Source organism: Balaenoptera ricei, chromosome 8 (genome assembly GCF_028023285.1).
Source record: "Balaenoptera ricei isolate mBalRic1 chromosome 8, mBalRic1.hap2, whole genome shotgun sequence".
In the NCBI taxonomy this organism is placed as follows: domain Eukaryota; kingdom Metazoa; phylum Chordata; class Mammalia; order Artiodactyla; family Balaenopteridae; genus Balaenoptera; species Balaenoptera ricei.
This window is the reverse complement of record NC_082646.1, coordinates 109223724-109248707: the sequence shown is the minus strand read 5'-3', so window position 1 is coordinate 109248707 and position 24984 is coordinate 109223724. Positions and strand designations below refer to the sequence as shown.

The 24984-nt window shown below is 39.0% G+C and overlaps 1 protein-coding gene across 5 annotated transcripts in view; it reads left to right on the top strand.

Moving 5' to 3' along the window:
* The window catches only part of KMT5B (lysine methyltransferase 5B), a 52851-nt gene that overhangs the window by 11445 nt on the left and 16422 nt on the right, over positions 1-24984 (top strand). For 3 of the 5 annotated variants that reach the window (XM_059932204.1, XM_059932206.1, XM_059932209.1), the window contains exons 2-9: positions 6650-6885; positions 13068-13215; positions 16686-16754; positions 21089-21254; positions 21952-22061; positions 23719-23885; positions 24160-24179; positions 24261-24397. In XM_059932204.1, the coding sequence (XP_059788187.1) occupies positions 6726-6885; positions 13068-13215; positions 16686-16754; positions 21089-21254; positions 21952-22061; positions 23719-23885; positions 24160-24179; positions 24261-24397 (977 nt within the window). In that variant the 5' untranslated portion in view covers positions 6650-6725. Of the gene's footprint in view, positions 1-6649; positions 6886-13067; positions 13216-16685; positions 16755-17356; positions 17439-21088; positions 21255-21951; positions 22062-23718; positions 23886-24159; positions 24180-24260; positions 24398-24984 lie in introns of those variants that run through there. The other 2 variants (XM_059932207.1, XM_059932208.1) reach the window with 2 other exon arrangements.

Genomic DNA, 24984 nt, shown 5'->3' with positions numbered 1-24984 from the left:
ATCGAAAACTTGTGGAAGTAGTTCAGTGATATTTCTTCAGTTCCCGTCAACCTAGAAGTCTGATTTTTGAATTGCTGTGTTTAAAGTTTTAGAAATTGGCTTTAACTTACATACATATGGATGATGCAGAAGGATTTTTGTGAAATCTGTTTTATTTTCCTTATATACACCTTTATTTTTTTATTACAAAGTAATATTTGTTCATTTTGAAAAGTTGAACCTTTTGAAGAATATGTCATGTAACAGTTAAAAAAATTGCTTGTAATCTTTTTCTCCAAAGATAAAACTGTTAACTGGTGTATCGAATTGTTTTCTTAGCAAATTGTAACTGAATCACTTGAAAAATGTTTGTTCTGCTTTTTCTCAATAAAGATTTTCAAAAGTCCTCTAGCAAGCTAGAGCCTGCTTTTTAAAAATGTATGTTATCTTTTCATTTTCAGCCACTTGGGGATTGTTTCCATGTCAATGGATGATTTCTCTAAGATGAACTCTCTGCAGACAAGTTCAGCGTGTAAACTGGCTAGAGTTCTTGGTAATGGCACAGGAATTATTTTGAAATTCTTGGTAGTCTTTCAGAATCAATATTTTCATTTTTCTGACAGATGTTTTGAAATCCTGATTTGTGTTTAGGATATTCAACAAAAAATTCCTTTCCAAAAGCTTTAAGTGAAAAAGAATTGAAACCAGAGTTCTCAAATTGGAGGTGAGCAGCTGAGCTCAAAAGTCACTAAGAGTTTATGATCCTTGTGTGTGTCCATGAAGGGACAGTGGGAGGCTAGGAGGGTGTTGACATTTGTTGAGCGTCCATCACTGGGAATAGAGTGGGCACTTTACATAAACCAAGCGCATTTTTCTATGAAACAACTCTGTGCTTTCTTTAGAAACGTGAATATCAAGTATTGGGGGAAGTGGATTGTTTGGTTTTTTTTCCAATTATAAATAAATAGGTTCACTGTAAACATTTTGGGGAAAAAATCTTTTTTTGATGTTAATCCCATTCCCCCAAAGACAGCCATTGCTGTTGGTGATTTGGAATGTATGATGGTGTGTGTGTGCTTTTTACCTTAGTGGTATTAAAATGTGATTAAACTTTCCTCTTTAAATGCAACTCTTATTTTAGCAGTTTTCTAGTACGTTTTGTATTGTCATTGTGTGCCCTTTTGTTTACATTTGATACTAGAATCAAGTATGTGCATCCTTCCCCACCTATTGGTCCAGTGAAACCTTTCCTGTTGATTTCAGGTAGTCCCTGGGGGTGGGCGGAAGGTGTGCCCATGCCAGAGCATAGTCACAGCTGCGTTTCCTTAGAGCCCGGTTGTGTCATTTTTGTGAACACTCATAAAAATAGAGGGGGGCAGAGCCTTGCACAGAACCCTCAGGGATTCCGTCCATCAGCACTCAGGTGATTTATTACTCCAGGCCAGAGAACCAATTAATCTGTTCGTTTAGAAACTTTTTTTTTTTTTTTAAACAAAGATCCTTGTAAACTCTCTCAAGGCATGCTGGTCTCAAATTAACCTATTCCCACCATCTCCCATCCTGTGAATATTACATATATCTTTTCTGGCACCTGAAATTTGAACTCTTTTCCTCTTGTTTGAAACAAATAACAAGAACTTAGGACTCTCTTTATTCATTATTCCTTAGAGTACTTTCTGCCATCTCATTCTTTCCCCAGGAGCCCATGTTTCGAGACATTATGTCCATTTCAGAAGTTCTCTGTCGCTTCTGAGAGAGGCTCACAGTGGCCCATCTGTCATGACTTTGAACTGTCAGAGATTTGCCTTATGAGCACTGCAGCCTGTGCCCAGCTGGGTCACTCCTTCCTGAAGCGCTGGGTCCTGGTTTGCTTTTGCTTCTCCTCCTGCCTCACTAGTTGCTCCTTTCGGTATCCTTAGCTGCTGTTTCCTCATCTTGATCGCTAAATATCTGGGTGCCCCTCAGTCCTTAGACTTCTTTTATCTCTACTCACTTCCTAGGTGATTTCCTCTTGCCCCATGGCTTGAAATCCCGTTAGTCCCCTGACTCCAAGTTTATACATCCAGCCTGGGCCTGTCCTTCAGATCCAGCTGCCTAAACATCTCTGCTTGGTCTCTAATAGGTGTCTCAAACATGACCAAACCAAACTCCTGCACCCCAACCCCTGCCAAAACCTGACCTCCCTGTGGTCTTTGTCACCTCCATAACTGCTAATTCCATTCTTCCACTTGCAAGCACATCTGAGCCCTCTCTCTTTCACACAGTTTCGGCAAAATCTTCCGAAAAGATCCTGAGACCAACCACTTCTCACCGCTTTTGCTGCTGCGAGCCACCAGCATCTATTTCTCCTCTCATTGATTGCCATGGTCTCTTCACTGCCTTCTCTCTCGTCCCCCCAAATTGTTAGTCGCTTTATTAGACCTGCTTTTTCAAAAGCATTCAAACTCTTCGCCACATGACAAGCAGCCAGCATGGGCCTTTAACACTTAACTCCTGTCACTCCTCTGCTTTCTCCCTGGGAGTTAGTGCCCAAGTCTCAGCAGGGGCTTGGAGGCCCTCTGGCCTTCCTCCTGCCCCTCTTACCCCCTACTCTGCTCCAGCCACACTGGGCTCTGTGCTGGTCCTCGGACACACCAGCTGCTTTTCTCCCTCGGCTTTGTACTCGCCCTTTGCCTGGTGCACTCTCCCCAGTGCTGCTCCGCTTTTCCCCGTCCTGGCCTGGCTCCACCTGAAACACTCCCTGCCACTTAGAAACTGCTCTGTTTTCTCCAGGGTGCTGGCATTTATTTGTTAGTTTGTTGTTTCCCAGAGCTTTCTTCATTAGAATATAGGCACAGATGAGGGTTAGAAACCTTATTTGCTGTATCCTCAGTGCCTGGAACAGCGTCTGGAATGTAGTAGATGTCTGATAATTTTCATGATATTTTTATATTGGGAAATCAGATCAGAGAAAGATTTGTAGCTGTTAGGCCATTTAAGGAGTCGCCAGTACTCCTTTCTTGAAAATTGTTTTTCTGCCAATTTTGGAATAAATTTGAGGTAATTTTAACTTCTAGATATAGTCAGTGGCCAGTTAGCTCGGATACGTCCACCAAGCCACGACCATGGTAGTATTTCCATGTGAGCCAGCTGGGTTCCAAGCCAGAGAGACTGCACCCTTGCTCTGTTGGGAGAGGGAGCTCTGGGGGAGCCACCCGATGTCTTCAGCTCCTGTTTCTCCTACTAAAATATCCACTTGTGTTAGCTTTTGAAATTCCATCTCCACCTTTAATATGTAAGTGTTCTTCCAGCTCGTAGTCTTACGGGAATGATCATGCCAACAGCAGATCCTGCACTCATGAGGGCAGAACAAACAATGACCTGATGATTAGTAGAGTATATGTTCGTTTTGAGCTAAAAGTTTATAAATAGCCCCCAATTTCTGATAGCTTTACTAGAACTGCTTTTACAAAATATTCATTGTGAGCTTAAGTCTTTTGCCTTAATGATAGCTGTTGTTATCTGGACGAGTGGAGAGGATTGGCGCCTCTGCTAGAATACATCCAGACATAACATGCAGTGTGTTCATACTAGTGAAATTCAGTCGCGTCTTGTGATTGACAGTGCTTGTTATGCTATGGTACCTTAAGTTCAAACAAAATAATATCAGTTGACTGCAATATAAATGAGACCCAGGGTTAGGAATTGGCTCCATTTTGGATCATTGACCCACATTTAATTGAAATGATGTGTAAGTTAGAGTGGATCTCAGTCTGTGTTCCACACTGTGTTCTAGTACACAGTAGCTAGAGTGTACTACTAAAATGATTTATTGGTGAACTTTTCCAAATTCTTGGGAAAAATTAGGTTGATAGGTATAATTTCTGCAAATTAAAAATTTTTATTCCATACTTCTTAAAATTTTGGTATTTGCTCTTTGCCCTAAGAGATGAATAAATGAATGAATAAGTAACTTAGAACAATAGTTCTGACACTGGAAAACTAGTGTCAGAATCACCTGGAGGGCTTATTAAAACACAGATAGCTGGGCCTCGTCCCAGGTTTTCCGCTTTTTATCTCTGAGTAGGAAGCTTGGTTGCGACTTAAGGATTCTCGGGAGAGGTGACTTGCTCTTTCTTTTGTCTCTTAATTCTGTCTAAAGCCACATTGCTCTCTTCTGTTCCGTATCGTTGCATTTTATGTGTTAATCATTGAGGACTCCTAAGTGTCTTAAAAACACATTCTTCCATCATTATCTGTAAGTTGTATGTTATATGTGGGCGTTCTTGAGATGAATTTCCTAAAGGACCCAAAGCACTTTACCACCTTCTTGTTCTTTTTCTCTGGAGGTGCGGAGTCGGGGGTGAACCAGAAAGCATAATGGCAGGTGGTAGGGAGGTTGATGGTGGTGATGGCTGATTCCTGCCATGTCTTGCCTGTGCCAGAGCTGCTCCAGCTGCCTGTGACAGCACAAGCATCTTGAGGAAGAAGAGAATTTGAAGAGGTCAGGTTATAATTTATAGTTTAAAAAAAATACAAAAGTGGCAGCTCCTGTGAGGTGGTTTAGACCACAACCTAATTTATTTATTCTTTCATAAGTTGAGTGCCTTTGATCTACTTTATGCTGTACTAGAGAAAAGAAAAATAAGTTCTTGACCTCAGGAACTCTCAGTCCATTAAGGAGGCAGACAGGCCTTCGCTATATGGTGACATAAGGGCTTTTACCCAGGTTTTTTTTTTTCTTTTTTTTTTTTGGCTGTGTTGGATCTTCATTGCTATACGCGGGCTTTCTCTAGTTGCGGCGAGCGGGGGCTACTCTTCGTTGCAGTGCGCAGGCTTCTCATTGTGGTGGCTTCTCTTGTTGCAGAGCATGGGCTCTAGGCACACGGACTTCAGTAGCTGTGGCACGCATGCTCTAGAGCACAGGCTCAGTAGTTGCGGCACACGGGCTTAGTTGCTGCACGGCATGTGGGATCTTCCCGGACCAGGGCTCGAACCCGTGTCCCCTACATTGGCAGGTGGATTCTTAACCACTGTGCCACCAGGGAAGTCCCTCACCCAGTTTTATAGTAGGGCTGTCCACCTGGATTTGGCAGTGAGGGTCAAGGAAGACTTCCTGGAACATGAAGGAATTAGCCAATCAAAAAGACAGATCGTCTAAGTATAAATATAAGATATTTGATCATCAGTAGGGGGTCTTCTGTTTAATTTGATAAAGTGTATTAGTTGAAAAATATTTAGGTTAGAACTGATGTATCAGTATTTTACTTGCCCTTTCCTATTATTTAAGTAGCAGCATTTTTCTGGGTTTAGTGAAGCCTACAAGAAGAATCAAAAGATAGGCACAATAAAAGTTGAATACTAATTGAATTTTAATAGTGAAGGAACCAAGAGAAAATTACATGTTCGAGAACAGTTGTAAAAGTATCCTTAATATGGATGAGCTGTTTTTCACCTTTTTACCTAAGCATGTTGCTCTCACCCACATTTTACCTCACTGTGAATTCACACAAAATTCCTGTGATGTGAAAGAGACTGGAGGTCAAGTAAAAATTAATATTTTGTATTTGTGTTGGGTATCATTAAAGGCGTCTCCAGGTGTACATTTCTGGGAGCACTTCAGAATAATTTGTCATGTGTACTTTTCTGTGTGTTTGGAAAAAGTGAGGGAAAATGAGCTCTGTCTGGTGCGGTGAGATGAGAGGCCCTTGGGCAGCAACGCCGGGCTCCCCTCTGGCTGCGGCTGCAGGCTGATTGTGTGGCATTGGGCGGCTGCCTCAGCTCCATCTGCAAATTGAAAGAGTTGTGCTAGAATCTTAGAGTTCCTTTAGCTCTCAAGTTCTGTTTTTACACTTTCTTATCCTAGAGCCTTTTTAGTCTGACTTACACTAAAGCATAATTCCGTAATGAGGTGATGTCATGGACGTCCTTTCTCACTCCCTTACCAACAAATGTAATCTATTATACTTTCACTTCCAAAGGTTTGTATAAATTACAAACATTTCTCACTATCCAAGTCATTTTGTTCCCAGATTCAGCTAATTAAAATTCAGATAGTGAGGGATACCACTATATTAGCAAATAAAGTAATCTCAATTTTTGTTGCCATCGTAAAGGAATGCTAAGGCAGGTATTTCATGATGGGCAATACTTTGATATTCTAATGTTGGTCCCTTAAATATCCTGAATCCTGACTTCAAACTAACAGCAACAAAAGGGTGTTACAAAGCTGTTGTGGACAAAGCTTAACTGAGATGCCTTTTCCTCAGCTCCTCAGAAGAGAAGAGAGAACTTCCTTGTTTACTCAGAGTTAATAGAATGTTACCAAAACATGTAATTTGAGCAGGTTATTGAGTTGTATACCTAGGTATCAGGGTAATAAGCAAAGATGATTCTTACTGGCAACTGAAAGAGATAAATATTTATTGAGTACTTACTAGTTACCAGTCGCTATTCAAAGCACAAGCAATGAGCAAGGCAGAAGGAGTCCCTCCTCAGAGTCTGTGGGCATTGTAGACCTCAACGTGACGCGGGATGGAGGGGGAGCCAAGGGTAGTCTGTGAAGAGTGGAAACACTAATTGCTAAGTTACTTTTAATACTCTGAAAATTTCTCAGGGGTCTGTGTAGTATGGTCTTTTATGTATTTACCTCCCCATTTTGTTTTGTTTTTTCATGTTTTGTTTCTGTTAGGAGAGAACATTGAAATTATTCTCTAAGCTATTTGAAGAGAGTGACTAAATGCACCTGGGTCAGGCTGTCTGTGGGTATGAAGTGGTTGGGAGAATCCAAGAACATGGTGGTGAATGGCAGGAGAAATGGAGGCAAGTTGTCTAATGACCATCAGCAGAATCAATCAAAATTACAGCACACGGGAAAGGACACCGTGAAGGCTGGCAAAAACGCAGCCGAGAGGAGGTCAAGCAGATGTATGTACATATTTCAGCTGTCACTCTTTTGATTGTGATATGGGGCAGTAATTCTTTCCACTTTGTGATGTGTATTCTGTTCTCTTGTTTTCAAAACAATTTTTTTATGTTCTCACAGTTAATAGTATAGTTTTTTTACTCTTTTCAAAGTTATACCAACTTTTTTCTCATCATTGTATACAACTCAAGTTTAATTCTTAATGTTTTTATGTGCATAACTTTATATTTTGTAGAATTTATAACTGAATGGTTATTTGTTCTATTAAAAATATTAAAGTACTGCTATTAAATTTTTTTTAAGTTCAAACTGTGTTTTTTTATATTTGATGTAAGTTTAAGTATGTATTTCTTTAAAAATTTATAGAGTAATATGAATGATAAAGTCAACCCTAATTTACATGATAAGTGGAAGTTAGGGCAGCTTTTCAAATTGTCACCATTTCTTCTATTTATATAGGGTGAACAGTTTATCCTAACAGAGAAGCAGTATTGATAATGAGTTACTTTTTTACCTCTATATCTCTTGGTGATAATGAGGCTACTTACTGAGAGTTGAAGAAAGTATAGATTTGATACATGTTTCATAGTTCTTTTAAGAGTAGTAAGATGCCCCAGGATAAGTGTAAAGCTAAGTAGGCAGCTGTATAAATATTGTCCAAAATTAGATAGCCATGTTAAGGACAACTTTTTCTTCCTTCCTTCCTTCCTTCCTTCCTTTCTTTGTCTGCGCCATGCAGCTTGAGGGATCTTAGTTCCCCGACCAGGGATTGAACCCGCGCCCTTGGCAGTGAGAGCGCGGAGTCCTAACCACTGGACCGCCAGGGAAGTCCCAGACAACTTTTTATATTTCTTCTTTTCCTAAGGTTAATTAAGCCACAACTAAATAGCGTTAGTTTTTGTTGGAATTGGCCTACTTCCAGTAGATTTGGATTGATTAGCCTGGGGTTTGCTACAGTTTCAGATAGAGTGCACCAGTTCTGATTTCATTTCCTTCTTACCTTTTATGGGTTTATGCTATTCACTGGGCCCAGGCTGCCCTTAACTTTTCCATATCAGATCAGGTCACTGTTTCTGTTTAAAAAGAAACAAAAAACAAACAAAACAAAAAAACCAGACAGAAATCCCTGCTTGGGATAGGGGTAAGGAGAGAGCCCAAGACTAATGGGTTTGCCTCTACCTGGACACCTCCTCACCCCCTTAGCATGTGATGGGAACCGGAAGGAACTGAGAAATGTAGTGATCATGGCAGTGGTGTTGGCTCTGGTCAGTAAATTAGGCATCTCTTAAATCTTTTTTTTTTTTTTTTTTTTTTCAAATTGCTGTTGGCCTCCTTTTTGGGCATCAGTGCAAAAAGGTCTTAATTAGTTTGGTTGTTGGAGGTACATAAGAATTTAGAAAATGACCATTACATGAGCTACACTTTGCCAAGTGTAGACAGATTTGGAGGGATGGGTTGGAAAAACCCAGAGAGTGTGAAGATGAACAGCATCACATTGAATGTTATTGGGCAAGAATGGTGCAAAAATAGAGCCAATGATGAAGGGAAACATAGCATTGCATCACCTTAGATAAACTGCAGCGACTTCACCTAACATCAGAGCCACAGAATACATGAAGCAAAAACTCACAAAATTGAAGGGAGAAATAGATAATTCAACAATAATTTGGAGACTTCAGTTCCCCACTTCCAATAATGGATAGAACAGCTAAGCAGAAAATCAACAAGGAAAGAAGACTCAAATAGTCCTATACCAACTCTTCCTAACAGACATCTATAGAACACTCCACCCAACAGCAGCAGAATACACATTCTTTTCAAGTGCCATGAAACATTATTCAGAATGGACCATAGACTAGGCCATACTTTAAACCCCTCAATCAGTGTAAAAGGATTGAAATCATACAATATATGTTCTGACCACAATGGAGTAAAATTCGAAATGAATAACAGAAATTTGGGAAACACAAATATGTGGAAATTAACTCACTCCTAAATAACCAGTGGGTTAAAGAAGAAATCAAAAGGGAAATGAGAAAATACATTGAGATGATTGAAAATGAAGATACAACATACCAAAAACTTAACGGGATGCAGCTAAAGCAATGCCTAGAGGGAAATTATAGTTGTGAACACTTGTATTAAAAAAGAAGGAAGATCTCAATCAATAACCTTTCACCTTAAAACACCAGAAAAAGAGAGAGAGCAAAACTAAACCCAAAGCAAGCAAAAGGAAGGAAATAACAGAGTAGAAATTAAGGAAATAGAGAATAGAGAAAATCAGCAAAGCTAAAAAGTTGGTTCTTTGAAAAGATCAACAAGAATTGGCAAACCCTTAAGCAAGACTGATTAGGAAAAAAAGACTCAAGAATCAACATTGAAAGAGGGGACATTACTACTGCCTTACAAAAATAAAAAGGATTGTAACAGAATACTATGAACAACTGTATACCAAGAAGTTAAGTAACTTAGATTAAGTGAACAAATTTCTAGAAAGTAGTAAATTACTGAAACCAATTTAATAAGAAATCTTATTTATACAAAATCTGAATAAACCTATAGCAAGTAAAAAAGATTGAATTAGTAATTTTAAAAACAAAACAAAAAAAACACTACCTACAAAGAAAAGACCAGTATTATCCTGCTACCAAAACCAAAGACATCATAAGAAAAGAAGACCTATAAACCAATATCTCTAATAAATATGTATGCAAAAATCCTCAATAAAATACTAGCCAACCAAATCCAGCAACAGATGAAAAGAATTCTGTAGCATGCCCAAGTGAGATTTATCCCAGGAATGCAAGGTTGGTTTAATATCTGAGAATCAATTGATGTAATACCATATGAATAGAATCAAGGACAAAAACCATACTGTCATCCCAATAGATGCAGAAAAAGCACTTGACAAAATCCAATACCCTTTCAGGATAAAAACAGCAAACTAGGAACAGAAGGGAGTTCTTCAACCTGATAAAGCTTAATGTCATATTTAATGGTGAATGGTTTCCCCTAAGATCAGGAACAAGACAGAACTATATTTGTTCTCACCACTTATATTCAGCATTGTACTAGAAGTTCTGATTACAACCATTAGGCGAGAAAATGAACTTAGAGGCATCCAAATTGGAAAAGAAGAAGTAAAACTATTTGCAGGTGACATGATTGTGTTTATAGAAAATCTTAAGGAATCCACTAAAATATTAGAATAAACGAGTTCAGTAAGGTTGGAGGATACAAGATAAGTATACAAAAATCAATTGTATTTCTATGCACTTTGAGTAAACAGTCCAAAAAATGAAATTAACAATTTCATTTACAGGGCATCAAAAAGAAATATTTAGCAATAAATTTAACAATAAAGTGTAAAACTTATACTCTGAAAATGATAAAACATTGTAAAAGAAGATCTAAACAAATGGAAAGGGCTTCCCTGGTGGCCCAGTGGTTAAGAATCTGTCTGCCAATGCAGGGGACATGGGTTCGAGCCCTGGTCTGGGAAGATTGCACATGCCGCGGAGCAACTGAGCCCGTGCTCTAGAGCCCGTTAGCCACAACTACTGAAGCCCACGTGCCTAGAGCCCATGCTCCGCGACAAGAGAAGCCACCACAATGAGAAGCCCGCGCACCACAACGAAGAGTAGCACCCGCTTGCCGCAGCTAGAGAAAGCCCTCGTGCAGTAACGGAGACCCAACACAGCCAAAAGTAAATAAATAAAAAATACATAAATGGAAAGAAAAATAAATGGAAAGACATCCCATGTTCATTGATTAGACTTAATATTGTTAAGATGGTAATACTCCCCAAATGACCTGCAGATTGAATGTAGTCCCTATCAAAATCTCAACTGGCTTCTTTGCAGAAATTGACAGGCTGATCCTAAAATTCTTATGGAAATTCAGGGGATCCAGAATAGCTAAAACAGTCTTGAAAAAGAACAGTGTGGAAGATTCATACTTCTCGGTTCCAAAGCTTACTACAAAGCTGCAGTAATCAAGACAGTCTTATACTAGCATGTGGATAGATATATATTCGTGGAATAGAATTGAGAATCCAGAAAGAACCCTCATGTTTGTAGTCAACTGATTTTTGACAAAAGTGCCAATAAGATTGAGGAAAGAATAGTCTTTTCAACAATTGGGGTTGGCAAAACTGTATATCCACATGCAAAAGAATGAAGTTGGATCCGACCTCACACTGTATGTAAAAAACTCAAAATGGATCAAAGACCTAAATTAAAAGCTTAAACTGTAAAACCCCCCAGAAGAAAACATACGCATAAATTTTCATGACTTTGGATTAGGCAGTGGTTTCTTGGATATGACACTAAAAGCACAGGGAACAAAAGAAAAAAAAAAGTAACATGAAATTTACCAAAGTTGCAAACTTTAAGGGATACCATCAAGAACGTGAAAAGACAGCTTACAGAACAGGAGAAAATATTTTCAAATCACATATCTGATAAAGGACTAGTATCCAGAATAAAGAACTCTTACAAGTCAATAATAAAAGGCAAACTCCAATTTTTAAATGCGCAAGGGATCTGAATAGACAGACATTTCTCCAGAGATAGACAAATGGCCAATACATGAAAAGATGCTCAAAATCATTAGTCATCAGGGAAAATCAAATCAAAACCACCACTTCACAATCACTAGGATGTCTGAAATCAAAAGGACAAACAGTAACAAGTGTTGGTGATGATGTGGAGAATTTACATACACTATTTTTTGGGAACATAAAATGGTGCAGCCAAATGTGGTCTACCCACACAGTGGAATATTATTTGGCCATAATAAGGAATGAAGTACTGCTGCATGGTACAATGTGGATGAACCTTGAAAACATGCTAATTGAAAGAAGCCAGTCACAAAAAAACACGTATGATTCCATCTATATGAAATTTTCAGACTAGGCAAATCCCTAGAAACAGAGTAGATTAGTGGTTGCCAGGGTCTGTGGGGGAGGGAGAAATGGCTAGTAACTTCCAGTAGGTATGGGGTTTCTTTTGGGGGTGATGAAAATGTGCCAGAATTGATTGTGGTGATGGTTACACAATTCTGTGAATATACTTAAAACCATTGAATTGTACACTTTAAATGGGTGAACTGTACGGTATGTGAATTAAATTTTAATAAAGCTGTTATAGAAAATATAACAACTTTGATAGTTTTATACATACGTGCAAATAATTTGATTCAAAATCATATACTGACCCTTTGGCAGGGACTTGCATGTAAGTGTTTATTTATTTTATTGGAACAGTGGGTGAAAAGGTTAGACGTCTCACTTTGTCACTCATTCTTCCACCTCTTAATTTTGAGAGGCTTGAAGTTATACTGCTGGTATCCTCTGTAATTGCATGTGCTGACTCCATGAAGACCCTCAGTGACGTATACATCAAACGTAAATCAGCACTGATGAAACTTCATCCATACGAATTTGGCCTTCCTTTCCTCTCTTTACATTGTTTTTCTTCCACAGTTAACCCCAGTTACTTCAGTTATCTTTTTCAGTCATTTCCCTATTTTTATCCATTCCTTCAAAATCTGTTTCAAACAGGTGTTAGAAATAGGCCTGTCAGTCTCTCTCTACTTCTTTCCCCTCTTCTCCTACCTAGCTTTGTGATCACAGGCAAGTTTCTTAAGCTCTGGGCCTGAGTTTCCAGCAAAGTGGGGATGATTATCACACATCTGCCCACAAGCAGGAAGTTGAAGGTGATGCCTTGAGACTCCTTTTTGGTTCTTGAGGTTTAGCCTTCTGGCCCTTACTGCAGAGGGGATCTTGTGTTCCTCTTGTTTCCTTCTCACACCAGCCCTGTCTGTAGTGGCCCTTTGTGCTGTCTTGCTACTGTGATGAACATCTGCCCATTTCCTGTGTCTCAGCTCTTCCTTGGAGAGGCAAGTAAGGCATCTGAGCCAGTCTCACAACTATGCAGACCCTGTTCTCGGGAAACCTGATAATATTGTCTAACAAAAATGCTCTCAATAATTGGGTTAGTTTACTGCATTTGGTTTTCTGGTTTTGCAAAGGGTACTCAGTTCTTAATTAGTAAAACTGATAGAAATAAGCAATTTCAATTCCTAATTACTAACTTGAATGGGCAGTGAAGCTAAAGGTTTTTAAGGTAGATTTAAGTAGTACTCAGTGCGAGTTAATTTTTCTTCTTTTTTCTTCTCACAGGTAATGGTAATTCAGGATTCGAAGGACAGAGTCGATATGTACCATCTTCTGGAATGTCTGCCAAGGAACTCTGTGAAAATGATGACTTAGCAACCAGTTTGGTTCTTGATCCCTATTTAGGTTTTCAAACACACAAAATGAATACTAGGTAATTTTAAGTCTTTATCCTGAGTGGAACAGATGATATCGTTGAACTTAAGAAAATAGATGACTAATTTTACTTTCAGTCAAAATTTAAAGTGACATTAAAGGAAAGGTTTTGCTGCAGGAGGATTTTCCATGTGTGAGCCAAGAAAAGCAACATAAGCTTCCATGAGTTGTCAGTTTTAATTCCGTGTTCTTATTTTATCTTGGGATACTTCTATTAAAATACAAAGTTGGAGAGGCATCTCCATATTATGTTTTAAATGTTGATGAGAATTAGCTGAAAGAAATATATGCATCCTGTAAAGCCTTGAAAATGTGTATGATTTTTTTCTACCTAAATTAGGTTGCATCAGTTTTTTTCATGATTTTATTACAAACTTTTATTCTTTCAAATACTTTCCACTGTATATAGGGAATTTTGCCATTATGTTTTATCTTTGAGACTCAGCTAGTCATTATAAGTTAGAGTGAATATTTTTAAAGACATGTGCTTATATTCAGTATACAGGCAAGAAAATAGATGTGTAACCGCTTTATTGAGTATCAAATGCCATCTATATAAAATACTACATAGCTCTTGAAATCTGTCACCCTTTAAATTTCTTTATTCTAATTCTCTTAAACATCATCTCGCTCCCAAAAAGGCCTTTAGATAATTTCGTAATTAACTGTCACCAAGCACTAAATCAGAACTTTACAACTTTTTGTTACCTCTTAACTTCCATGGCAAAGGCTTTCGAGTCTGGTAGAAAAGCCTAACATCAGGGATTTAGAATGTGGAACAAGTTCTGGACCACTGTTCACTCTTACCGTAGCTGCAGTGTCAGTGACTGCCCTAGAGGGACTTGATCACCAGGGGGGTAGTCACCAGTAATTAATTGGGGGCAGGTGATTAGAGGAAAATCATGTGTCCGTTTTTTCCTATTTTAATTCTGTCCCTTGCTAGAATTAAAACAAGATAATTCATTTATCAATTATATTCTAAATCCCAAAAGAAGTAATTCAGGTTAAAACGTGCTTTTGGTATTTTCATGTAATTTCCTGTCATCATATATCTTTACTTACTAAAACGAAGTGAAAGTTGGAATGGACTTGAGAGATTATTTAAATAGTTCCCTGCCGTCAGAGGGGCACATACTTAAATTTTCTACATAGGCAAATGGATGGCTGTTCTCTGCAAAATCAGCAGAATTGGATGCCCTGGTGTCCAACTAAAAATCTAGTTTGCATTATTTTAAGCCCACATACCCTATTTCCCAGTGAACCCAAGAGACCAGGGCTCATTCTCCTACTATTAGGGTCCTAATAGTATTTAACTCACCTGTTAGCCTTTTTTTTTCCGAGGTAAGAAATGTGATTCACTGTTTCACACAACAGTCTAGTGGCATTCAGAATATTACACAAAGGCCCATAATTATGGCCTGGAGTCATCAGGAAACAGATTCTGTTCGTTATGCCTTGTGTACTGAAACATGGAAGCATATAAACCATTTTAAAAAGTTTTCCATCAAAATTACAACAAAAGTTGTAGCGGCTTGGGAAAGAACTCCATGTATTCAGAAGCCCCCATGCTTTGACTATTCCAGAGGATGAAGAGTTACCTGTTATTGGGTTCTGCAACAGTAAATAACTCATGTTTTCTAAAAAGTCCTCCTTGACAACTGCTTCTTTTAATTTACATATGAGTCACTTGGGGAATCTTGTTAAGATGCAGGTTCTGATTCAATAACTGTGAGTTGGGGCCTGAGAGTCTCCATTTCTAACATGTTCCCAATTACAGTTGGGAAGCAAGGTCCTAAACCGCCTAGCCTACTGAGCTTTGTCCCGATGTGATAAATGGATAGAAAGTTCCTTATCAGTCGTTTTCTAGGGCTCACTTTAAAACATGTAATCCTAAAATGTCAAGTTTAGGATTACCACACAGATATTGTTAAAACTTAAGACCTTACCATATCCAAGTACCCCTAAATTCATATTTTCCAGTGCAACATTCAGTCCTACTCAGACACTTCCTAAAATAGCCGTTCATGGTGTAGATAATGCTGCTGCTGCCTGGTTAGACTGCGCTGGCTTTGTAACAGTGTCGGCACTGAGGCCAGCGCGGCGGAGCAGTTGATGTTGCTGTGTCCGCAAGGTGTGCTCTCCGCCTTTCAGCAGAGGCGGTCACTCCAGAGGTACTTTGACAGACTCTCGTAAGCTGTCATTTGGGGAATGTACAGAATTTTTATTAATGAAGCTTGTTAATCTTAATGAAAGGTATATACATTTTCATTTAATCTTAGTGGATTTATTTGAAAATTAGCACTTATAGTTCTTTATCTTCTGAGCAAGAATTTACCAGAATGTCACTTACACCATTTTCAAAGATATTTTATAGACAATAAGGAAAATCTATAGTGCTTTATTTGAATAACCATAAATATTTCTTAAATTATTAGCTTTTTGTGGACTTCTCTTTCTTTGGGGTACAAAAGAAGTGACTGGAGGACGTGATTGGAGCTTTGGGTTTTAATTCTCCAAACTGTCCGTCTGTTACTTATATAAGTGGTCTCTTTGTTCTCATGTTTATACATCTGTGATTTGAACTTAGTTTCTCTTTTTTTATGCCCCCTTCCTCCTTTCTGCCTATTTCAGTTGTACCTTCAGGAATACTGTTCAGAAACAGTAGATATTTAATTATTTGGCTATATTATGAATTGCTTATGTTTTTACCCTTAACATATCCCTGTATTTACTAAGAAGGCAGTCAGAGTTGTGGCATGAATGCCTAGAAAAAGCATAAACAAAATAGTAATTTCAGTTTATTGGGAAATGTTTCAATTTAGTTGACTTTTGTCAGTTATGAAACTTAAATTCTTCCTTTTAACCAGAGAATAGAGTTGTTAGTAATACCTCTAATTTTTTTAAACAAGCTAGTGGAGAGATGAATGTAGCGAAGCAGGAATGGATGCTTTCAGTAATGCTCCCTCATTCAGGCTGTGTGACCAGCGATTTCATGGTATACTGAGGAGTTGGGGGACATCACATTGTAAAGAAATGGGAACAGTCCTCTCAGGGCACAGACTTCAGCCTGTGTAGTCCTTACTCATCCTTCCACTACTGTAACCATCTAATTTTTATTTTCCTTATTTATATATTTGATTATTCGTATCCACTGTTGAATATGAATTTATAAATCACTTTAAATGCCTCTTGAAAATCAAGTGCTTGACTAGAAAGCATAAAGAAATTTTTCGACCTTCTAACTTAATATAATCAAGGGTAAAATGATGTTATGTGGGAAGGAAGGAGTTTTAGCTTCCTGGACTTTGTTATCATGCTAGACCGACCCGTGGCTTCATAAAGTTCTTGAATATCACAGCGTTTTAGGGATTTCTGCTACAACCAATATTGTAAGTCTGTTTAGAAATTACAAGTACAAATTATACAAATAGTTTTTTATTGTTGTTGTTTGTTTTTGCATTTATATAGCGCCTTTCCTTCGAGGAGCTCAAGGCATTTTTCAAAATCTGACAGTTTTTCTCACAACAACCCTGTGAGGTAGGTAGAGAGCATTACAAACAGTAATAAGATACAAAGTAACCTGTTTCAGCCTTTATAAATGTTCTTTTATGTTAAGTAATTGGAGGTGTCAGCATAAACACTATTTTTAGAACATTTTGCAAACCTTTTAAAATAGTTTGGTCTTAGTAAGAGCTATATTTAAAAAACCACTGTACTCCATAACAGGGTAATTTTAAGAGAAATCATTCATCCAAAAATCAGGAGTCACTCCATGGGATTAGCTGAGCACTGATTGCAGGACTCAGCCAGGTATGTTTCTGGTTGCTGTTTATTTTCAGGTCAAGAAGGAATGAAGAGCTGTGGTCCTAGCATGACTCCTCCACTCGGCATCTACGAACTGTCAGTTCGCAGTTAATCTTTCTTCAAGGGGGAAATGTGTTCACGATGTTGACTCATGGTTTTATTTTATATCTTAAATATTTGAGCATTTTTCTCTCTCTTCCTCCCTCCTTCCCTTGCTCCCTTTTTTCTGTCCCCCCTCCTCTTTCCCCTCCCTCCAGTAGCTCTTGGTTGTACATGCTAATGGAAGGGCACGGTAGTGCAGCTAATACAAATCTGCAACTTTTCTTCATTGCCACAGTGGTCTCTTGGGTTTGGAAACAGAAAAACCAAATAGCAAGAAAACCTGGGAAGTCAGTCTCTGGAAAGAGTGGGGAACAGGTGTGTGGGAGTGTGAATTCATATGTTTTTTCCTGCCCCTTTTAATAGTAAATAATTGTAAATGACATATTTTTAAATTTCTTATACCAGCCATTGATCAGAGAGGTGTGGAAAGAGAAAAATAAATGTTTGGTTTATTTAAAGTAGCAAATGTTAAATATTAAGAGGGAAGAGGGGCACGTTGATGTGGAAATGCCGAATACCTGTTTCTCTTGCCTCCCCTGCCATCCCAGCCCAGCCCACCCCACCCCCAAATACTCAGTTTGTTTCCACCCCTTTCACGGTGCTGTCAGGGTACCAGCCAGCGCTGTCTCTGGCCGAGCTCAGTGCTGGCGCGCAGCGGTAAATACAAGTCAGATCCTGTTCTCGTGACAGAGCGACACAAGAGGGCTCCCGTGGTTCAGATGAGAGCGGGGCCGACAACGGCCTGGGTAGCGGTCCCAGTGCTTCCAGCACTTAGCCCTCATCGGGCCTTATTTTCCTCATTTATGGAACAGGAGATCATTTTTAGATAATCTAAATTTTCTCCTAGCTTTAGGAGCCATGGCGTAAGGATAGCTTTGTGCAATTTGTATGGGAGATTTAGAGTGATTGTGGTTAAGCAGAGGACAGAGCGTATTTTTCTATTCAGTCATAGAAAATTACTTGAATTTTTTCTAAGGTCCTCAGTGCCTTTTGCTCTGGCCCTAATAGTCTTAACAATCTTATGTTATTAAATAATTTTTATTTCCCCGCAGTTTTGTTACAATGGGATCTGACTGGAACAGTCAGCCAGGTGATTTTGATGTCCTTCTATAGGGTTATCGAAAGCAACTGCCTCTTCCCCTTCCCATCTGCACCCAGACCATTTTCTTCCTCCTTTGCCTCACTATCATTTCACGCCTATAGCAGCCAACTGTGACAGTAAGTTTTGACAGTAAATTACATTTTAAGTAAAGTAGAGGTTCTTGCCTAGTGGGCAACAAGGGACAGTTTTGGGGGTTTGTGTTTGAGGCAGTAGAAGGCAGGAAAGCAGAAATAAAAGTCACAGGATATGTGGAAGGCAGAATATTATTAACTCAAGAGTTGATTATTTTGTGTTGGTTTTAGCATGTAAATTGTTTGGCATCATGAACAAAGAGTAAACAAAAGGATAGCTGAAAGGTATTTTTAGATAGGGAGGAAGTTTCAGGAAGCGGAGAGCACACATGAAACCTGTCAGGAATAGCCAGTGTCCATTCCAGGTCTGTAACTTATTTTCTGGCATGTTCTTAAGATCTTCAGGTGAACTTAGTCCTGACTCTTGCTCTCTAATGTGTCGAGCCATGCGTTTATTTTACAAGTGTCACCGTTGGTCAGTCCCACGTTGAACATGTAAAGATTGCTTGGCTCCTGTCGTTTGTAGCCCCGTCCATCACTTAACATCATGGATTATTCATCGTATTTGCTCAAAGTGAACTACTGCTTTTCTGTTTACTGCGTAAAACTCCGGTTATCTGTTTCCCATCACTTTGTATTGCCTGGAGTGGTGTGCCTTAGCTAACAGCTGCTTGGTGGTCTTATCTGTCCTTCATTTGCAAATAACCCCGTGGTGTAGGGTTGCAGCCAGAAGGATTTAGACTGGGTTTCTTAGAGAAACCCAGTCTTGACGAAATCACTTAATGATGGCTGCAAGTAAGTAGTTTAATATTATAACTGTATGGAAGTTTGGATACTTTCACAGTTCTGCAGATCTTTATGTTAGTGGTTCTCTGATACCATAGTCTGACAGCCTAATTAAAGACATTCGGAATTGTCTAAAGGACTTCCACTTGTCTGTCTGTGAGGGCTGGTGTGCTAACTGATTGAAACGGGAAATAAAGCAGTGCATTGTCCGTTTCTTCATGTGATGTCTCTAGAACTCCTTCAGATTGTTCTACTTAGTAGTTGTAAGAGCTTACTGAAACTGGAGTCTGCAGCTAGTCAGTTCCTGGAGGTGTCAGCATGCTCACACATCTGAAGACCTCTAGAGATCCCGCCTAGTAAATTGTATTACTGTCCTGTTCCTCATGTCTCCCCTCTTCCTTGTTCTAGAACTCTCCTTTACTGTTGCTCGCTGACTCCCTCAGCTCCTGTCATCTCTGAATCAAGCCTTAAGATCCTCTGCTTAGAATTTCTCTCACTTTGCCTTCCTTCTTTTGATTCCTTCCTGCCTATAGTAATATTCTGCTTTTTCTTTAGAAATCTAAATTCACCACTTTCCTCATTGCCCATATCAAAGGCAACTCCAAACCGCCCCCTTCCCAAACAAACCTTACACCTTAGTTATAATTTCCATACTTTAAAGTGCTACAGCAGTGTTGCTTGTACCACATGAACATGCATTTGCATATTGATGCCTTGCTTATCTGTTTGGTGCATGAATATGTCTTTCGGTCCCAGCAAAATTTTACCTTCAAGAACAGTAGCCATGTCTTCTAGCTTATATTTTCCACCATAGCACATGTGTACACAGCACCTAATAAATAAGCCTTGGTGAAATATTGTGGCTTAAAAATCTTACTGAAATGTGATGAATACATTTGTGATAACTTATCTGGAAAACAAAATACTGCTTGAATGCTTCCTTCGCTGGAGTCTATGCTAGATGTTATCTCAGTTTAGAATTCTCAGGTGTCTGCGATGTGCAGTTTTAGATGCTAGAGCAAGATTCATAGTTCAAATAGTTTGTCTCCTGAGACACTAATATTTTTTCCTTAATGTATTTCATTTGAAGAACAGTCTGTAATTCCTTGTTTTGTTGGATGTTAATTTAAAAAAAAACCAAACCTTATTTTGGAAAGTAGACCAAATGAAATCGACATGAGAAGAAATTTTGGAATTAAGATCCAAGTACCTTTAATCATATTACATGTTTTATTGAGAACATAGCTTTAAAATGAGTACAACTTAAGTTTTACTTGGGCCATGATTGTATCATGTGTTAATATGTGCATAGCCATGTGATATTCTGTAGTCATTATAGCTGATTTTACATGGAAGCCTTCTAAAATTCTACCCCCACAGTTTTTCCTTCCATCACCACCACAACAGTATCACCGCTAGAGTTGTACTTTTGCACACTTTTTGTTCTCTGAACGCAGTTATCAAAGATTAATTTGACATGGATGTTGGAACATCAAGGTGTGTTTCAAGACCTGTTGGGATGCTTAGTGTGGGGTTCTTCTAACTGTGTACATAGAGGCTGTTTTTGTTTACGGCATGATTTTGTCTGCTTCCTCCTTCTTCTGAAGCTTATTGCCTTGCACTCTTCTGGCTTGATTCTGCATGTTTTAAAAAATTCTTGTCATTCTAACTCAATTAGATGAGCTCTATTCTAGATCTGTTGTTTGGTACCTCCCAAAGTAGATGACTAGTTATAAAAGCCTGAATCAGACAGCTTTCATTTGAATCACCTGGTCACCTCTCAGTTAATGAGCTAACTGAAATAAAAATATTAAAGTATAGTTTGAAGAAAGAGAAATTATATCTCCTGGTGATCAATATTACTTTAGTAATAATTACCAAGATTACTTATTATTACTCTTTTGTTAGGTCTGGCTGTTTTTAGGTTACTTTTTTCTCAAGATCTCTTAAGCAGTGGCCCAAGGATGATGGAAGATAACTAAAGTTATTGTTCTGATTTCTTTCAGATTTCGGCCTATTAAAGGAAGACAAGAAGAACTAAAGGAAGTAATTGAACGTTTCAAGAAAGATGAGCACTTGGAGAAAGCCTTCAAATGTCTGACTTCAGGAGAGTGGGCACGGCACTATTTTCTCAACAAGAACAAAATGCAGGAGAAATTATTCAAGGAACATGTGAGTTTATTAACCAAATTAATAACATTTATCTGTTTGGATAAGAGTAAAGGAAACTGGGCTTCCCTGGTGGCGCAGTGGTTGAGAATCTGCCTGCCAATGCAGGGGACATGGGTTCGAGCCCTGGTCTGGGAAGATCCCACATGCCGCGGAGCGATTAGGCCCGTGACCCACAATTGCTGAGCCTGCGCGTCTGGAGCCTGTGCTTCGCAGCAAGAGAGGCCGCGATAGTGAGAGGCCCGCGCACCGCGATGAAGAGTGGCCCCCGCCTGCCACAACTAGAGAAAGCCCTCGCACAGAAACGAAGACCAAACACAGCCATAAATAAATAAATAAATAATTAAAAAAAAAAAAAAAAAAGAGTAAAGGACACTAAAGCCTAAATTTTAGGGAACACTGAAATTTTAAATCCAATTTTCATAAAACTAATCAATATGAAGACCTAATAACACATCAGATAATTTGTATGACTATCCATAGAGAAAACTCTGTCATCTAGAAGGGAAACTTACTGTGAACTTTTAGAGTAACGTAGCCAAGCCACCAGGTACACAAGTGAGGGAAATTTTAAAATAACAAAATTTGTTACTTAATCTTAAATTTCTTCATTGTTGGTGTTGGTTTGCTTTTATAATTCTGAGGAAGTCTAGCAAGATAAATAATGTAAAGTAGGTATCAATTTTTTTTTCTGTTTTAGGTATTTATTTACTTGCGAATGTTTGCAACCGACAGTGGATTTGAAATATTGCCTTGTAATAGATATTCATCAGAACAAAATGGAGCCAAAATTGTTGCAACAAAAGAGTGGTAACTATTATACTAGTATAAACCCGTAAAGTAATTTTGTTTAAAGTTCTCTCTTAAATTACTGTTCATGTGCTAAGAAAGTTGTAGGAAGGAATAAGGCCAGAGCTTACCCTAAAGGAGCCAGTGCAGTGCCAGTGCCTCAACCCAGTGACTGGGGTCGGGACAGGGAAATTAGAAGTCTGAGTTGGGGACTTCCCTGGTGGTCCAGTGGTTAAGACTTTGCCTTCCAATGCAGGGGGTGCGTGTTCGATCCCTGGTCGGGGGGCTAAGATCCCACCTGCCTCGGGGCCAAAATACCAAACATAAAACAGAAGCAGTATTGCAACAAATTCAATAAAGACTTAAAAAAAATTTTTTTTATAAAAACAAAAGAAGAAGTCTGAGTTGAACCAGATCCTATCTCTAAGCCAGAATGCTTTGTGTTTTCCTTTCATTGAGTCTGGATGCCTGCTCAAGGACCACTGAAAGGTTAGGGATGCCGGGGCTGACCTGGCTTCCAGAGTCAGTCTTTTACTGGCCTATAAGAAAGGTTACGTAGGAATTTTGTGTGTAGAAGCTTCCTAGCACAATGCCTGCTTCAAAATATATATGTGTGCCAGCTTAAGTAAAAGTAGTAAAGTTGAGCCCAGCTAGGAGGGATAAAAGCCATACATGAAAGAGAGAATATGTGATTATATCTTTCCTCTAATGCCTGTTCCCTGCCTTATCTCCCAGAAGAAACATGTAGCCCCTCTCTTACACCACCCCCAGTATTTTTTATAGCAAACGTTTTAGGGTCAGGTACCTGAAAATGGAATGGAAAAGAGCCTTCCTCCTGGGCTTCTTGCGTGGGTGTGTGTACGTGAGTGAGTGTATCTGTTTGCTCTGGGACGGAATCCAGCCTGCTCATCGGCTCCCGTGGCTCCGTGTTGCACATGGCTGTGGAGGTTTGAGGTCTTGGGTTCTAGAGCTGCACCGTCCAGTACCATGGCCACCAGCCATGGGTGGCTATTGAACCCTTGAAATGTGGCTAGTCTGAATTGAGAAGTGCTACAAATGTGATATACATGTGAGATTTTATATTAAATTGTAAATATTTTTCATTAATATTTCATACTGATTACCTGCTGAAATAGTATTTGGGTTATATTGCGTTAAAATATGTTACTGAAAGTACTTTCACCTGTTTTTCCTTCCTTAATGTGGCTGCTAGAACACTGACGATTGCTTGTTTGGCTTGCATTACATTTGCTGTCGCTGCTCTACAGGGCGGCGTCCCAGTTCTGGGTTCTCCTGACCCTCCTGCTGCTTGTCCCTGTCTCCTTCTCCAGTGTCAGCAAGTTGAATGCAGTGCGGCGGGTCTTTGAGTCCTTTCTGCCTGCAAAGCACTATGCTGGGTCCAGTAGGGGATTCAGAGGTGTAGGTAGCACGATTCCTAGTGGACTTTCTAGTCTCTGGTAGGGGTAAGGCAGCTAGCTGCACAAGTAACTGTGCACAAGGCTGTGGGGCTTCCAGGGAGAAGGAGATGACATCCAGGTGGGGATCCAAGTGAGTCAGCTAAAACATGCACAGCTAAGTCTTCTTGATTCCTGGTATTTATTGGACAGGCTTATTTTATTAAAAGAAGCCTTACGATTTATAATTACTAGTAATTTTTAACATCACATATTTTAAATAGGAAACGAAATGACAAAATAGAATTACTGGTGGGTTGTATTGCCGAACTTTCAGAAATTGAGGAGAACATGCTACTTAGACATGGAGAAAACGACTTCAGTGTCATGTATTCCACAAGGAAAAACTGTGCTCAGCTCTGGCTTGGTCCTGCTGCATTTATAAACCATGGTAAGCTCTGTTTCTAAGGTGTTAGCTCTAGTGTTGGGTAGCACTGCTAAAACTTAGAATGACCTTATCTTCCTTTAAAGGAGGGTTGGAAATAGAAATTCTTCTTTTTGCATAAACGTATTAAAATAAATATTCCTGTAGTTTAACTTAAGACCTGAAACTTCTATCAAAAGTTGGTAAAATTATGTGGAAAGCTTATTTCAGATTTCTGTAATTGTTCGTGTTTCAGATCTTATCTACAGTTAATTGACTTTATCTTTTGGACATTTTTCAGATTGCAGACCTAACTGTAAGGTAAGCATAAAAAATATTTTATCTCAAGTATTTTGTTTTTGCTTCAGGTATGAGTTTCTTAATGAGTTGATTTTATTTCAGTTTGTGTCAACTGGTCGAGATACAGCATGTGTGAAGGCCCTAAGAGATATTGAACCTGGAGAAGAAATTTCTTGTTATTATGGAGATGGGTTTTTTGGAGAAAATAATGAGTTCTGCGAGTGTTACACTTGTGAAAGGTAAAGTATTAAGTAAGATATTCGGCTCTTACATTCTTTTAACCACCTGATGATTATGAGCATGAACTCATGTTATCTTCTCATCCTTTCAATGATAAGGGATAGTCTTTTAAGTTCTACAGCATTGTACCCAGTACAGCATGCATAAGCAAAACCAAAGAGTACAGAACTATTTAGGGGCCCCAGCACCTGGCCCTTTAAAATGTTAAAATCATTACCAGCAGTTATCATTATGAGTGAATCAGAATGCAAATATGCTTAAAGAGAGAATGGGAAATACCTTACACACACACACACACGCACATGCACACACACACACGGTGCCAGGGTGGGGTTGCTCCGAAAATGGCCAATGAAGTTCACCACTGCTAATCATGTAAAAACCCTGAGGTTGTCTTGGGTACTACCAAGCTGTGTCTTCTGGAATTGTTATGTTTTGATGCACGTGCTCTTAATAATTTCTAAGTTCAGTTACTTGGTGAAGAGCTTCTTTTTGTGACCCATCAAGATTCTGGAGTCCTTGTAGAAATCCCCCAAATCTGACTTAGCAGGACTCCTTGTCCACACTGCTCGTCTCCTTGTGGCGA